General features: G+C 43.1%; 1 protein-coding gene and 1 long non-coding RNA gene across 2 annotated transcripts in view; one reads left to right on the plus strand and one right to left on the minus strand.

Moving 5' to 3' along the window:
* The window catches only part of CECR2 (CECR2 histone acetyl-lysine reader), a 125,966-nt gene that overhangs the window by 68,135 nt on the left and 42,115 nt on the right, over positions 1-15,716 (plus strand). The window contains exon 2 of the mRNA XM_035128407.3: positions 1,321-1,415. Within this exon, the coding sequence (XP_034984298.3) occupies positions 1,321-1,415 (95 nt within the window). The remainder of the gene's footprint in view (positions 1-1,320; positions 1,416-15,716) is intronic.
* On the minus strand, positions 1,111-7,405 carry LOC148684646 (uncharacterized). The gene is made up of 3 exons (XR_015945913.1): positions 7,279-7,405; positions 2,308-2,454; positions 1,111-1,449 (listed from the first exon to the last, which is right to left on the minus strand). It is a non-coding gene; the product is annotated as an uncharacterized LOC148684646 (long non-coding RNA).

Raw genomic sequence — 15,716 nt, forward strand, 5'->3', positions numbered from 1 at the left:
ACTTGTGCTTTTAAAAAATGAGATCCCCATGAGACTGTATAATACGCTTAGTGCTACATTCATCAGGTTTTATTTGCTGCTCTACTAGGAGTGCCCCAATTCCCATTTCCCAAAGCTGATTCAGGAGGATACCATAGTTGATGCTATCAAAAGCCAACAAGTTCAATAAGCAAGAGCAAGGTCAAACTTCCCATGTCCTGTACTCTGTGGAGTTCATCCATCAGGCAACAAAGGCCAACTCGGTTCCGTACCAAGGCCTGAACCTAGACTGGAATGGATCTAAACAATCTGTATCCTCCAATAATGCTTGTACTGCCCTACCATGGTTCTTTCCACCACCTTCCCCCAAAAGCTATTTTTGCACTCTGGCCTCAACCAGTCAGCCCTGGAAAAAAAGCCAGGAAATATAGAGGTCAAGGGGCACATAGCCTGATGCACTACTGCCACCACGTTGTCCACATCAGCTGATAGTATAAGGTGAAACTGATCCCACAGAACATCTTCAATATTGGCAGTGGATACTTCAGCTGGAGCTGCAACAAGTACAGAGTCACGATCACTCCAAAACCGAGCAACTTTACCCTCAAAATGCATATTCAGTTTGGTCACACTGGGAGTCTGTAACCTCTGGACCATCCAAAATAACTCAATCAGCTGGCTACCAGAGGATGCTGCGCTAGTTGCAGAATGAGCCTTTTTTTGCAGCCCACAGTCCCACATGGTAGGCGCGATTTTGCCCCCCCCCCTAAAAAAACCCTTTATTGATTACATCAAGGATGTTCCCTGCCTGGTGTGTCAAGAGTGATGGCCATGAAGTCTTGAGCTGTTTAACCTTTGCTTACAGGTGTTTTTTGTTTGTTTGTTTTGCAGTGTTAGACAGCTAAAGATCAGGAAAGGGAAACAGATATAGGCATACCTACATAATAATGCAAGTTATTAATAATCCCCCCCACCCCAGTGTTAGCTGCGGGGGGGGGGGGAGTTGTTGCCAAAGTATGTTATTTTAGACTCAGCTGGAGCCATTTTTCATTCTTAGCTCAACAATTGCCTTACTCTTGCTATCTTTGGGCATAGTGTCAGTTTCTGTGTGTAAATCAAGAATACTGGTAATAACTTCATACCATTTGTTTCAGGACAGTGAAATACAGATTATAAAGCAGTTAGCATGCTGGAAATACCATACAAATGATAACAATGCAAATTATATTTGTTCTGCTAGAGGTCACTGTTGGTAAGATCACATGTTGTCAATGCTCCCACCTCCAGTCTGGAAGGAAAGGATTTCGGAGAAGTGTATTTAAATGTTCTTTCTCTCATTAGGAACTTGAAGCAGCTCTTTACAGTGATGATGTGGAGTTCATCAGTGATCTGATTGCCTGTCTTCTTCAGGGTTGTTACCAGCGCAGTGACATTACGTGAGTAGTCTCATTCCATGGTTTAAATGTTTTTCTAAATAAAGAGAATTAACCCATTTGAGGTGTGATACAACTTCTGTGGAGTGCTGAAAAGATAGATGCCAGACCTGAGTCCTGAATAAGTGTCAAATGAATTCTAACAGCTTTCTATTCTAAAGTGGCTGTTGGATTACTATTTTATTCATAGCCCATCTATTATATTCGAATTCATAATTTATGCCTCAAATGTTTGTATGTTGTTAGTATGATTAGTTAAATGCGGACCTCTCGTTTGATCCTGCATAAAAACCTGCATGAGAAAATCCAAGGGCTGTTACTGCAGCAGAATAGAAATACTTTTTTGTCACTGTACCACTTGTTTACAGTGAGATTAAACCAGCCCCCCCCATCTCTCAGTCCTTGTTACACCCTGTGTGCTGTCCTACAACCACCAACCCTGAACAGCTGCAATGTTGCCGCCTTCCATTCAGCAGCCTCACGGCCCATGGGTAGAAACTGTTCTTTAACCTATTGGTGTGGCTTATCGTGCTTCTATATCTCCTCGGGCAGGAGAATGTTCCTTGCTCTTCTGAGGCAACGGTCTAGCGGACTCAGGGGACAGCCCACAATATTCTGTGCTGTCTTCACCACCCTCCATAGGGACTCTCTGTCCATGACTGTCAAACCAGCATACCACACTGTAATGCAGTATGAGAGAACACTTTCTATTGTGGACTGATAGAAGGAAGTCATCAGTTGCTGTCCAACCTTGTTCTTTCGCAAGATCCTAAGGAAATAAAGTCTCTGTTGGGCCTTCCTAACCACCTGGGCTGTATTGACCTTCCAAGTTAGGATTTCGCTAAGACTGACTCCCAAGTATTTAAACGAAGAGACTCTCTCCACACAGTCCCACCTGATATACAACGGGGCAAGCTCCCCTCTCTTCCTCCGAAAGTCCAACACCATCTCCTTTGTCTTGGCAATGTTTAGGTGCAGATTGTTCTCTAAGCACCATGTGGATACCTTTTGAACCTCCCCCTGCACGCAGATTCGTCTCCACCTGTAATTAAATCCATTATGGTGGTGTCATAAGCACTGTGCAAGTTCCATTAAAACAAACAGAGGTTGTGAAACATAGGCACTTAGGTTTATCTAAAGCAGTAGCTCCCAAACTTTCCCCTTCACAGACTATTTGAGAATTGCTAAGGGTTTTAGTGGACAACTTTATTATTATTTTTACCTTTTGTGGATTCCACAGAATTCAAATTGCAATGCAATAAAATACAATATAAGAAATAAAAGAAGCAATTAAAAACAATTAAAATCAATATGAATATTTAATGCAAAGCATATGCCACCTCCTGTCTTCAACCACAATTTCGTAGACATGCATGGGCCACCTAAATTATGCTTGAGGACAACTGGTGGTCCAGAGACCACAGTGAACTGCATTCACATTGATCTTTGATTTGTGACTCCTGATTTTCTTCTTCACTTTGCTTCCCTTTTAGAAAGACTTTAGAGATGTGTTAAATGAGTTAAGTAAAATGTCCCCCATTCTTATAATTTAATGGTACACTGATGGCCTTTGTGTACATGATAAAATGTTCCCATTAGATGCTTACTTGTAAGTATTCTAGAATGCAGTGAAATTTTGCAGTGTTATACAGAACAGACAGGGTGGCCCACCCATGAGGCAGAGTGAAGCCACCTTGGGCGGCGAAAATGGGACGGGCTGTCACTGCATACAGAGGTGCTCTGTTTGGGAAGGTACAAAGAGAGCTGTTGCCAGTTAGTGTATACAGTACTGAACTAGATGGGCTAATAATCTGACTCAGTGCATAAGTCAATTTCTTATGCTTCTGTGTTCTTCCTAGGTAAGCCTAGCAGACACTTCTTCTTGTGACTTTAATAATGTAATTGTATAGGACCCTTAGTGCATTTCCTGATAGCCTGTCTGCTTCTGGTAGATGGAATGCATTTCATTACGATGTTCTGTTTTGCAACATGGGACAGAAATGGAGCACTAAATGGAATTGGTAATAACTGATGATGGGCATTTTATTTGGTCGTGGGGTTTAGGAAATGAAAATAACAGTTCATTCAGAACATTCAAGCCCCTGAGTTCTCAGCAATTTCCATTCAAGGATTTGTTGTTATTCTTATATGTGTGGGACCAGGGCTCTATTTCTAAGTCACACTCCTCTTTGAATGGCAATTTTTGACAGAAATTGGGAGTATAAAGGGGGCTCAATCAAGAAGATTGCACTAAAGACTTTAAAGCCAAGGCCGTGTGAGCTCTCATCAACATGGCAGTGTCTTAACTGTGTCTGTTTTCCCTGCCATAAATGCTGTCTGCCCGTCTGAGAATGGTTTAATTTTTATATAGCGATTTACATCTATAAACTGTGCCTCATTATTTATTTATATTTTCTTGCACAGCATGTAAAAATTGTTGACTGGGCTGGAACTGCTTGGCTATTGTTTTCTGTATGCAGCATGATTAAAGTACTTCTGCTAATTATAATGTACTCTAAAGTAATTTTAGAAATGGAGGCCTAGCTGAGAACCATTCTGGTGCACAATTTAAATGTACTTTGGGTTAATTTGCTTATTTGTCTTGAAGAGAAAACATGTGTCAAGTCTGTGCCACATGGCATTGGGAGTCCTCCGATTTTGGCTTTAAAAATTGTCCTGTTTTGTTATACAGAGAAAGAAAGAGAGAGTGTATGTGTGAGGGTGATTAAAACAGTCTTTTTAATGATTAAAACAGTCTTTTTAACAGTCTTTTTTAATACTGCAAGGCAACTCTATTTTATAATGTGAAACAACTTTTTCTTCCGGTAGCGTTTTGAGGCGTCTGAAAAAATTACTACAGCATGTGCCTTAGAAATGTCCAGTACCTAGTGGTTAGACGTGAAATGCCTACTTAGGCACCCTATCCTGGCTCTATCATAGCTGTCAATTTCCCCCTTTTTTAAAGGGAAATTCCCTTATTCCGAATAGGATTCCTCGCGAGAAAAGGGAAAAGTTGACAACTATGGTCTCTATTTTAAAATGTTCTACTATTGTTCAACTTCTGTTCTGTTTAATGCAAACAGAAAAACTCCATACTCACGGAGACTAATAAGACATCTGTGACATTGCATTGTCACAGATATGTGTGACTTTCCTTGCTGGTGCTATCTTTGACTAGTAAAGGTAAAGGGACCCATGACCATTAGGTCCAGTTGTGACAGACTCTGGAGTTGCGGCGCTCATCTCGCATTATTGGCCGAGGGAGCCAGAGTACAGCTTCCAGGTCATGTGGCCAGCATGACTAAGCCACACCTGGCGAACCAGAGCAGCGCACAGAAACGCCGTTTACCTTCCCGCTGTAGTGATACCCATTCATCTACTTGCACTTTGACGTGCTTTCGAACTGCTAGGTTGACAGGAGCTGGGACCAAGCAACGGGAGCTCACCCCGTCATGGGGATTCAAACCGCCGACCTTCTGATCAGCAAGCCCTAGGCTCTGTGGTTTAACCCACAGCACCAACTGCGTCCCCCTAAGCATCTGGGTTGTTGTTGTTTAGTCGTTTAGTCCTCCACTTGTAATGTGTTTTTCTTAGGGTGAATGTAGTGCGAGAGTATCATTGTGGCCAGGGCCATCTTAAGCATATCTGGCGCCCTGGTGCCATGGTGCGAAGATCCCTCCGGTGCCCCCCTGCCCCGTTTCCCAGCACGGCTGTCTGGCGCCTTGCGCCACCCAGCCTTGCCTTAGAGCCGGCCCTGATTGTGGCCGAGAAGTAAAGCAGTTCCCTATTGTCAGATACTTCTGCTGTGGGTGTGGAAAGCAATACCATATAATCAAGGCCTCTTCTGGCTGTGTGCTTTAGCAATGACCTTGCTGCTCTTCCTCCTTTTAGGTAGCAGTGAAACTAGCCTGCTTCAGCTGTCATCTCTAGGTTAAGTGGCTGCATTTGCTTCTGTCAAGCTTGTACATGTGTCTGCGATGTGATCTGTTATTAGATTAGACGGCTCCCATCGGCTCTCCATTTCCCCAGCTTCCCAAGGGATTTTGTGCCGTTTCAACTTTGTTCCAATTCTATCTGTGGGAGTGCTGTTGGAGTCAGCCAACTTGCTTGGCTGTGAGATTTTAGTTACAAAAGTCTATTTGAGAATAGATAGGGTGGGGATATTTTAAAGTGTGCCTCTTACCTTGCTAACTGAATAGTTCTTAGAATAATAGCATTGTAGAGTTGGAAGAGACCCCCGAGGGTCATCTAGCCCAACCCCCTGCAAAGCAGGAATCTCAGTTAAGGCATCTATTCTTGGCTTAAACTATCTAGCACCTTCCCTTACTTAAGGATTACTTCTTACAAACTATACCTGCACTCTCATAAAATATATGTCTTGTGTCTGAAATCTGTGAGATGTGACTGCGAACATATCCATCCCCTGCTTGAATATGCATAGAAGGAAAAAGTACACTTATAGTACAATATATTTATATTTTGTACTTGAATGTAGGATTCTTACCTGGGTTGTAAGAAATCCCCCTGGACTATTTAAGAGCTGAGTACTTTTCATTAGCCGCTAGCTTGCACAACACTTCCTGATTGCATTGCAAAACTGGTTTTGCTCAGAAAATTAATTTCAAATCAAGCATTGCAGTGAAACAGATGGGACTTAGGCAAAGGCTAAATTCTCTTCCCAACCTCAGTTTTTTTGCCCCAATTTTACAACTTCATATTTGAGAAAATCCATCCAAGTTATGATGAAGTGACTGAAAAAAATCACAACGATTTTATGTGAAATTCTTGTCTTTTGTGTTGCATCTAGTGCTGATAACTTACAACTTACCCACAAGGCTTTTGTCCCTACCCAGCATTTAAGTCAGGCTTGGGAATCACACATAAGAATAATCCTGCTTGATCAGACAAAAAGTCATTCTAGTACAGCACCCTGTTTTCAAAAATGGCAAGCCAGCTGCTTCTAGGAGGCCTACAAGCTTGCTGTTGCTTAGCATCTTTCTTTCTTATAATGAAACCACATCTTTCTTTCTTATAATGAAACCACATTAATTTGGGAAAATCCTCTTCAGAAGGCAACTTACAATAAAAATGATAAAAGCAACTTGATATTTCAAGATACAGGCACCCCCCCCCACTTGCGTGCAATTGACTCATGCATGACTGCGTATACATGCAGCACCGAGACGTAATCAAATAATTTAATTCAAATGGAGGGAGAGAGCTGGAGAGTCCTCGTGGCTTACGAGGAGCATAGCTGCCAAGTTATCCCTTTTTTTAAGGGATTTTCCATTATGCTGAATAGGCTTCCTCGTGAGAAAAAGGGAAAACTTGGCAGCTATGACGAGGAGACCCTCCCCGGAGCCCAAATAGGATTTCAGTGAGGGCCAAGAAGAGATGGAGGTGCTGTGGGGCTTTGTTTAGGTTCCTCAGCCTCCCTGCCTAACACTTCATGCGCATGGTAGCGCAGTACGGGCCATTTTCCTATGCGTCCTCCAGCTTCCTGCCAGCCCCAGAGCTTCATTTCCAGTTATGGATATTTTTGCGACAGTATTTTTGATCTGAATTAGAGAGAGTGTGGCAAAGAAGGGCATTCAGAGGTTTTAGAAGTTGCTCCCTACTTATGAGGTTTTCACATATGCGTGGGGCGCCAGAATATAACCCCATGTAAGTGGGGAGTTCCCTGTATTGTACTTCTTTGAATATTAATTATAACTATCATGGCTAATAGCAGTTAGTAAATTTACTGTCCTTAATTCTTTCTTGGGAAAGTAGACAAGGTTCCTTTTCCGCCCTCTCTTTGGGAGCTGACTAGATAGACGCAGGTCCTTAGTGGAAAACGTATGCTGTCTTACCTTGCTTGACTTACCTTCTTCATAGGTTCACAAGCTGTTAGAACTAGCCAGAAGGCTTCTCCTTTGGACTTCCTCTTCCCACTAAAGATAAGCAAAGAGCTCCGTTGTGGCTGTCTGGGGTCAGGCCTGCAGCTGTAACTCAGATTAGGTTGACCTTAATAAGAAACAAGCCCTTTTTTGACAAGTCATGATAGATAGATTGCTGTAGGGGAGTGAACATTAGCTATCCTGTAGGTTTTTCTCTTTCTCTTGATATACTCCTTGCTTCTTCTGACCCTACTAATGATGTCTGAATGAGGTCATTCAAACACACATTAGACTCCTCCCCATAGTCTTCATTTATTTCTAGACAAGTTGCATTTGTGAAGAAAATATTGCCAAGTAATTTAGAATAAAGCATTAATGACTTTGGGTGTCACTGGAAAAATGCTCCCTTCTGCTGCAAAGAGAGAAACATTACATATCTTGCCCTTTCATCTTCCTGAACTTAGATTGCCCTCTCCCAGCCTAAAAGAAACTGTATAAGCAGACATCCCTATGGAAGCAGCTGTTGTTGTTGTTGTTGTTGTTGTAAAGGTAACTGCCAGTGAACAGTTTTGTCTTTTTATGGACAGCAACTTTACATCCTGCTCCCTGCTCAGTACATTTATGAGTGCACTAGAATGACCCCACCCCCAAACATATGATGCTACCTCTGTACTGGAAAAATTGGTGTCAAATTAATTTGTTTACATACCGTATATATTCAACTATGGTCAGGACTGACCCCCATTAGCTGGCCTCACCTTTGGTTTAGGTGGTAAATTGGGAAGGGCTTGCAAATTTGCATGCTCTCTCCCAGCCCAGCTTCCCACCCACTTGCTCGCTTCCGTTTAGTTCTTTAGGAATCATTCTACTGCTTTGCCACATGGAATTTAACAGGCAATTATTTCCCCGTTTACACTCACCTTATGTACACCTTGTGTACACTCACCATTTCATTGTAAAAAGCCTCAAAGTGGTTTACAAAAATGTAAGAATGCAAGAAAAAATTACAACCATACTTAAAAGCATACAAAAATTAAAATACCAGAACAGATTAAAATTACCTCAAATTTCTAAGCATCTGGATAAATTAAAATTAAAATACCAGAACAGATTAAAATTACCTCAAATTTCTAAGCATCTGGGTAAAGTAAAGGTAAACGGATGTCCAGTCGTGACCGACTCTGGGGTTGCGGCGCTCATCTCGCGTTATTGGCTGAGGGAGCCGGAGTACAGCTTCCAGGTCATGTGGCCAGCATGACTAAGCCGCTTCTGGCGAACCAGTGCAGCACACAGAAACGCCATTTACCTTGCCGCTGTAGCGGTACCTATTTATCTACTTGCACTTTGACATGCTTTCAAACTGCTAGGTGGGCAGGAGCTGGGACCGAGCAACGGGAGCTCACCCCGTCGCAGGGATTCGAACCACCGACCTTCTGATCAGCAAGCCCCAGGCTCTGTGGTTTAACCCACAGCGCCACCTGCATCCCCCTAAGCATCTGGGTACGCTTGTCTGAATAAGAAAGTTTTTAGCAGGCACTGAAAAGAATTCCTTCGTGTTATTCTAGTCTTTTATTATCTCTCCTGTGCAAAGTACGTAACTTACATATCTCCTCTGAAAGCATTGTTCACATGATGTTTTACAAGTACCGTGTTTCTCATAAAATAAGACATACCCCAAAAATAAGCCGTAGTGAGCGAGTGGATGGCGCCAAGGAAGAGGAAAAGGAAGGTGCCTGTCGGCGTCTGGGGAGGGGCCAGAAGAAGCAGCTGAAGCCAGCTGTCCAAGCACACGTTTCCAACATGAGTTCGCCGGGGAGAGGCTGTCGAGCTGGGAAGGCGAGCGGCGCTTTCCCTTCAGGCACTGCTGCCGCGCGAAGCGAAAGGGGAGAAGCAGCGCGATGGGGTGAGTGGAGGAGGCGAGCGCCACAAAGCAGGTGGCAATGGGGCGAGCGCGCGGCGGTGGGGCTGCTCCGGTCAGCGGTGCTACTGCGCGTGCACACAGTCACCTCTCGCTGAGGTGTCGAGGAGAAAAATGTGCCAGGGCGTGGCCGGCCGTCTTCCGCCCTGCTTCGCCTGCTCAAATGGTCCCTGCACCGCTCCCTCGGTCTAGCCCAACCTTAATCGGGCGCCACCACTTTCCTTCTTCTTCTGCCCTAAATTGGTTCACAAATGCCTTTATGTGGAAATGGTCCACTCTGGACATGCTGCTGCGAGGCAGGTTCTGCGCCCGACAAGAGGCTCACACTCTCTGAAAGGAACCGGAGCCGCTGCAGGAGCCTGCGGCCCCCGCCTCCTCCTCAGCGCGCCTGTTCCGCTCTTGCTCTGCCTGGTTCCCAAGCTCTAGCCTCCGGAATGCGACAGAGGGTGAAGCGTCCCGGGTCAGGGCAGCAGGGTCAGACGAGCTCGGGGCTTCCAGGCACCGGCAGCGGGGCAGGTTCATGGGAAAAGGCGGAGTGAGCTGCTTCCACCCTCACCCTGTCAGTACGGTAGCTGGAGGAAAGGTCGCTGCCGAGGCTGGGCCGGCCTTTCCTCGGGCCAAGTCAAGAGTTGTCAAGAGTTGTCTTCAGTGGCCACCGTAGCTGTGCCCCGAAAAGCAGCTCGCTTGCTGGGCAAAATAAGACATCCCCTGAAAATAAGCTGTAGTGTGTTTTTTGAGGAAAAATAAATATAGGACAGTGTCTTATTTTATGAGAAACACGGTAGTAATCTTAATTCCCCTGATCTCAGTAGTTTTATCCATGCCACCAGCCATGGTATTCTTCTACTCCAACATCTTTGTGGAGTTTTCAGAAAATGGTGCTTGGAGGACTGTTCTGCATTAGATCACATTGGATCCCACAGAGATCTATTCTGTTCACCATTGCATGAAACTGCTGGAGAACATTGTCCGAAATTTTCGGGTATGGAGGTTTTTCATCCTTGAACATTTGTCTACATTAGGGCAGAAAAAAATAACTGGCGGTCCAGGTCAAAGTTGTTGAGCTTTTTTTTTTTAAGGAAGAGGAGCCCTGTTTTGGGGGATCCAGTCAAAGTTGTTGAGCTTTTTGAGGGGAGGAGGAAAGCCCCTTTTCTTTGGGGTGCAGGGAAAAAATGCAATGTTGTTCAGCTGCTTTGGAGAGAGCCAGTGACATCCAATGATCTACACGGTAGTAATCTTAATTCCCCTGATCTCAGTAGTTTTATCCATGCCACCAGCCATGGTATTCTTCTACTCCAACATCTTTGTGGAGTTTTCAGAAAATGGTGCTTGGAGGACTGTTCTGCATTAGATCACATTGGATCCCACAGAGATCTATTCTGTTCACCATTGCATGAAACTGCTGGAGAACATTGTCCGAAATTTTCGGGTATGGAGGTTTTTCATCCTTGAACATTTGTCTACATTAGGGCAGAAAAAAATAACTGGCGGTCCAGGTCAAAGTTGTTGAGCTTTTTTTTTTTAAGGAAGAGGAGCCCTGTTTTGGGGGATCCAGTCAAAGTTGTTGAGCTTTTTGAGGGGAGGAGGAAAGCCCCTTTTCTTTGGGGTGCAGGGAAAAAATGCAATGTTGTTCAGCTGCTTTGGAGAGAGCCAGTGACATCCAATGATCTACCGGTAGATCACGATCTACCTGTTGGACGTACCTGTTTACAGAACACAGCAGCCAAGATAATTATATCATATATGGGCTACAAGAACTCTTTGTAAACTTCATTGAGTGCCAAATTCAACATGCTGATACTTTAAAAAACCCTTGCTGCCTGCAGCTGGGATACTTGATAGAGTGCCTTTTCCAATTCTGCGAGGCAGGTACCTCTACAGGATTCCTGGATGTATTTGCCTCTCTTTGTCACAGTGTAAACAAAGTGCAGAACAGTGTCGAAAGTAAAATATATGACCAGTTGATGGATGCAGTAGAATGAACTGAAACCATTGAGAATGGTTCCCCATATGTGACTTGAGAAAGGGGCAGAGAAAGTTTGTTTTCTACCCAAAACATTTGGATTTTATGTGACAGTTTCTTGCTCTACTATTATTAGCAATATTTTGGTGGTGTGTTGGAAAACCTTATTCTGCGAAGAAAAATCAAGTGTAATTATTTTTATTTCAATCAAATAGTGCAGAGCACATATGCTATAATGACTGAAATAGGATTTTATTTACCACAGGTTTAAAATACTGTCTCAAGCATACTTAACTATAATGGGAAGCATAATTGACTATAATGTTATAAACTGCTACCAACCATATTTCTGTTTTCTAACAACCATCTTTTTCTTCCAGTATGATGCCCCTCATTTCACTTTATGAAAGAGTCATGGTGCTTCTGCTTATTTACACCATTGCTTTCTTGTAATGTTCTTTCTTTCTTTCTTTCTTTCTTTTTAAAAATCTTAATAGTGATATTCAAAAGCAAGGATAAAAATATTTGTTTGGGAAAGCAAATCGTTAGGCTCATTTGGGAAAATGACTTACCACAGAAGGAAAGATAAAGTTGAAGTTTGAGGGTAGCTGGAAATTCTGTCAAACATCTGGTTCCCATTTCAGGTTCTCATTATAGCCTGAATCAAAGCAACAACCATTCAGTGGTAGTCTACACAAATTGACAAGAGAACCTGGAGTGCTCTGCTAAGAACAGAGGCTCATTGCGGCTTATGTGGGGCAGAAGGGCGGAAGCTTCTGGTTTTAACCACTTATGTAAAAGTCAAACTGAAATACCCAAGATGATTGGTTGAGTCAACAGACTCTTCTCTCTGGGGGAAATGGGAATTAAATGCTCAAATCCCAGCCATCTTCCGGAAATGGGAAATTTCATGGCTCAGTATGTTTGTTTCAACAGCAAGAAGAAATGGAAAAAAAGAAAAGAACAACCACTGAGGTTTTCTTGCCTATTTTCAATCATGCCACCCAACATACACATTCTCTGATATTTGCTACTGCACATACAAGGAGCATATGAATTTTGCTCCTGTTAGCCAGTCTGATATGCTCTGATTCATCAGGATTCAAGTGTTAGTAATTTGCTGAGGATGCCCATTTCTATTCGTGTCTCAACAACCATATTGTTTAGGACTGGAAGGTTTAACTCAACCTTCACAACCCAGTGCCTTACAAATATTGTATTACAATGCCCATCGATCATAGCTTTGCTGGCTGGGGCTCACACACACATTCCATAGCAGTATAAACACTTTTGCTATTGCATATATACATAAGGAATGATGCCAACCATGGGTCCCTATTTACTATATGATCCCTCTCACTGAAAACATATTAGGTATGCATACATGGTGATTTTAAGCATACAATGTGAAATACGTTAATTAGCTCTAAAAAATTAAAAGCTTTAATCACTTATCTCTTCTTCAATTGATTGATGTTGGTGAAAAATTCTTGGAAATACCTTCCTGCTGTGAAATATGCGCTACTCACTTTGCACCAGATTTGACTGATGCATCTTAATAATGGGTTTTCTTTCAGTTTCTGTCAAAAATTAGCAAAAAGTTGTGCCAGACTGTAAAGTAATTCATATTTTCCCCTTCAGAGTCTTCAAAAAAGCCCCTTGATGGGTTTTATAACATGTGTTTAAGTTTTAAAAGCTAGACTCCTTCTTAAACAAATATTTTCATCAGCTGATAGCCCAAACACAAGCTAACAGTTCACAACTTGATAAACTTTGCTGCTTTCCAAACATGTTCTTAATGTAGAACTGGGGGAAAAATTCTCAGATAATGCATTTCAAATCCAGTTCTCAATTATGACAGAGAAAAACAAACCAGGCTGAAGAATTATTTCTTAGTTAGGATTCCATTATGACAGTCTTACTGAATGTTAATGATAATCTTAAATGGTCAATGGTTTCTGAGAGGGGTGTATGTCATCAATCATTTAGTGATTGGAACTTGGAGGAAATCCGGGCCAGGAGTCTCTTAATAGGATTGTTGATGTCAGCAGTTTCAGGGAATGATAAATCATTGAATGTTTATATGTGAGCCAGTCATAAAAGTAATTGTTTGACTCCACAAGCATGTCTGTGGTGTTTTGTTTTTTGTGGTGCTTTGTTCAGTAGTTGGGAATCTGTGGTGCTTGCTAACAGGTACAGAGAAATGGATTGTTATATTTAGTACTAAGCTTTAAATTAAGTATTCCAAATCCACATTTTACTTTGCTAAAGGAGATTCTAACATGGAACTTTGAATTTGAATATTTAATCTTAAGAGTTATATCTCCACCCATCCCAGCCATAACTGCTTTCAGGTGTAATGCTAAAACAGTCTGGTCCTGGTTGTTTGTACCACAGGACTGAAGCAAGACTAATGTTTCAGATATTTCTAAGGTTTGCATAACTTGGGGCCTTGGGGTGGTGACTTGTCAATTGAATTTGTGACTTACTAGGCAGTTTACAATACTCTTAACTTGTGGATTGTGCTCAATTTAGCAGCAGCAGCAGCAGTGGTGTGTGTGTGTGTGTGTGTGTGTGTGTGTGTGTGTGTGTGTGTGAGAGAGAGAGAGAGAGAGAGAGAGAGAGAGAGAGAGAGAGAGAGAGAGAGAGCATTATCTATTGTGGCAGAAAGCTCAGGTAGACCAGAGGTTTGGTGATGCTGTGCAAATTCCACCAGAGTGGTGTAGCTCAGAGTGGTGTAGCTTCCAGAGTACTGCAATCAGAGAATCACTCTGATTGGATGTGGGTACAGCTAGCCAGAGAGCTGGAGACAGCTCTTGGTTATTGGGGGGGGGGGGAGAAGCAGGTGTAAATTGGTTTCCTAGCCCAGGGGGATAGTGCTGGGGGGGGGGTGCTGGGGCGATGGCCCCAGGCACATTTTTCTGGGAGGGCACTGGCAGGGCAGCATGAGGAGGACACAAAAGGCACACACCCTTCCAATCAATCCAATCTGACTCATTGAAAGGAGGGTGCATGTCTGCCCTGTTGCATCCTCCTCACATTGCTCTCTGTGCCCATGCTGCCCGTCCCAGGCACCATGAAGTCATGTTCTGCCACTGGTATAGCCTCTGAGTTGTGTGTAGCATCCACTCTGTGGAAAATGTCTACAGCCAGAGAAGGAAGTCTCTGAGCTAGGAGATAGATTAAAAAACAGTGACTAATGTCATTTAAAAATATACATACAAGTGAGAACTGGAAAGCTGAACTGGAGAAAGGAGAAGTGGAGTTGTAAAGGAACACTCTACTTGGGTCTAAATTCAGTATGCAGGGGATAGATCTTCCAGAGAGTGAGACAAATAGTCCCAGACCAGTTAGGAATGGTGTGATGATCCCCTAGTCTATTGTACTAATAGAGGAGACTCAGGAGCGAGATTTATAGAAAGGAAACTGACAAAAAGTACCAACTCGTTTCAGAACCAAAGTATTAACACCTCATGTATAACATCTCTGCAATTACGTAGTTCATTAAGGAACAAAGTAAATATTAGTTACATATTTACAATCTTGTTTAAAAGCTTGTAACATCCACTGAATTTAATATATATAAATGTACTGTTTCTTGAAAGAATTCTATCTCCAAACACATCTTTTGCTTTACCTGTTTTGTTGCAATGTTTTTAAAACAACAACAACAACACTTTTTTCCTGTTTCACTTCCCTGAGTCTCCAAGTACCAAGATCTTTCTTTAAAAAGCAATAGTGAGAGGGGGCACACATCACTATGCTGTCCCGCTGTGTGCTGTTGCATAAGATGGGGATGGGTCAGGTTGGTGGTGATTGCCTTGCACCACAACCTCACCCCACAGCCCTGTCCTGATGAATACAGCCTCTGCTGCATCTGCCACTTTGTCCTCTTTCACACTGTCACCACAGCTTACAGGATCACTTAGGGTGTATACTTGCAGTATCCTGAAGGATATGCAGAGTTCAGCAAATGTGGTGGCCAACTAACCCCCACAAAAAGTCTAGTCTATAACAGTAGTTTGATCTGCAGAAATCTGTCAAGCTTTTCATGCCTTGAGATGGACATTGTCACCTGCTTCTGTCTGTAGATCAAGGTGCTGTTAAAGGCACAGGGAAGCAGTGTGACATTGACCTATGATAGTGCTGGAGGTGAAATAGTTAAACAGGTTACCCAAGAAGAACCCAGGGGGTTGGAGTCAGAGGGACTATAAAAACCAGCCCTGAGGGGGAGTTCAGGGGGTAGAGTTAGTTCAGTTGGATCAGAGCTCAGTTGTGATTGGAGTGGGAGTTGAATTGTGGGGGAGTCTGTGGGGAGATGGAGTTAGTGTAGTGCAGGCATGTCAAACCTGCGGCCCTCCAGATGTTTTGGCCTACAACTCCCATGATCCCTAGCTAGCAGGACCAGTGGTTGGGGAAGATGGGAATTGTAGTCCAAAACATCTGGAGGGCCGCAGGTTTGACATGCCTGGTGTAGTGGAATATAAGCTGAGTCAGTAACAGTTAGTTGCTAGGAAGTTCAGGGTGGAACTGGATGCAGGAAG

Source organism: Zootoca vivipara, chromosome 9 (genome assembly GCF_965207765.1).
Source record: "Zootoca vivipara chromosome 9, rZooViv2.hap1.1, whole genome shotgun sequence".
Lineage (NCBI taxonomy): Eukaryota > Metazoa > Chordata > Lepidosauria > Squamata > Lacertidae > Zootoca > Zootoca vivipara.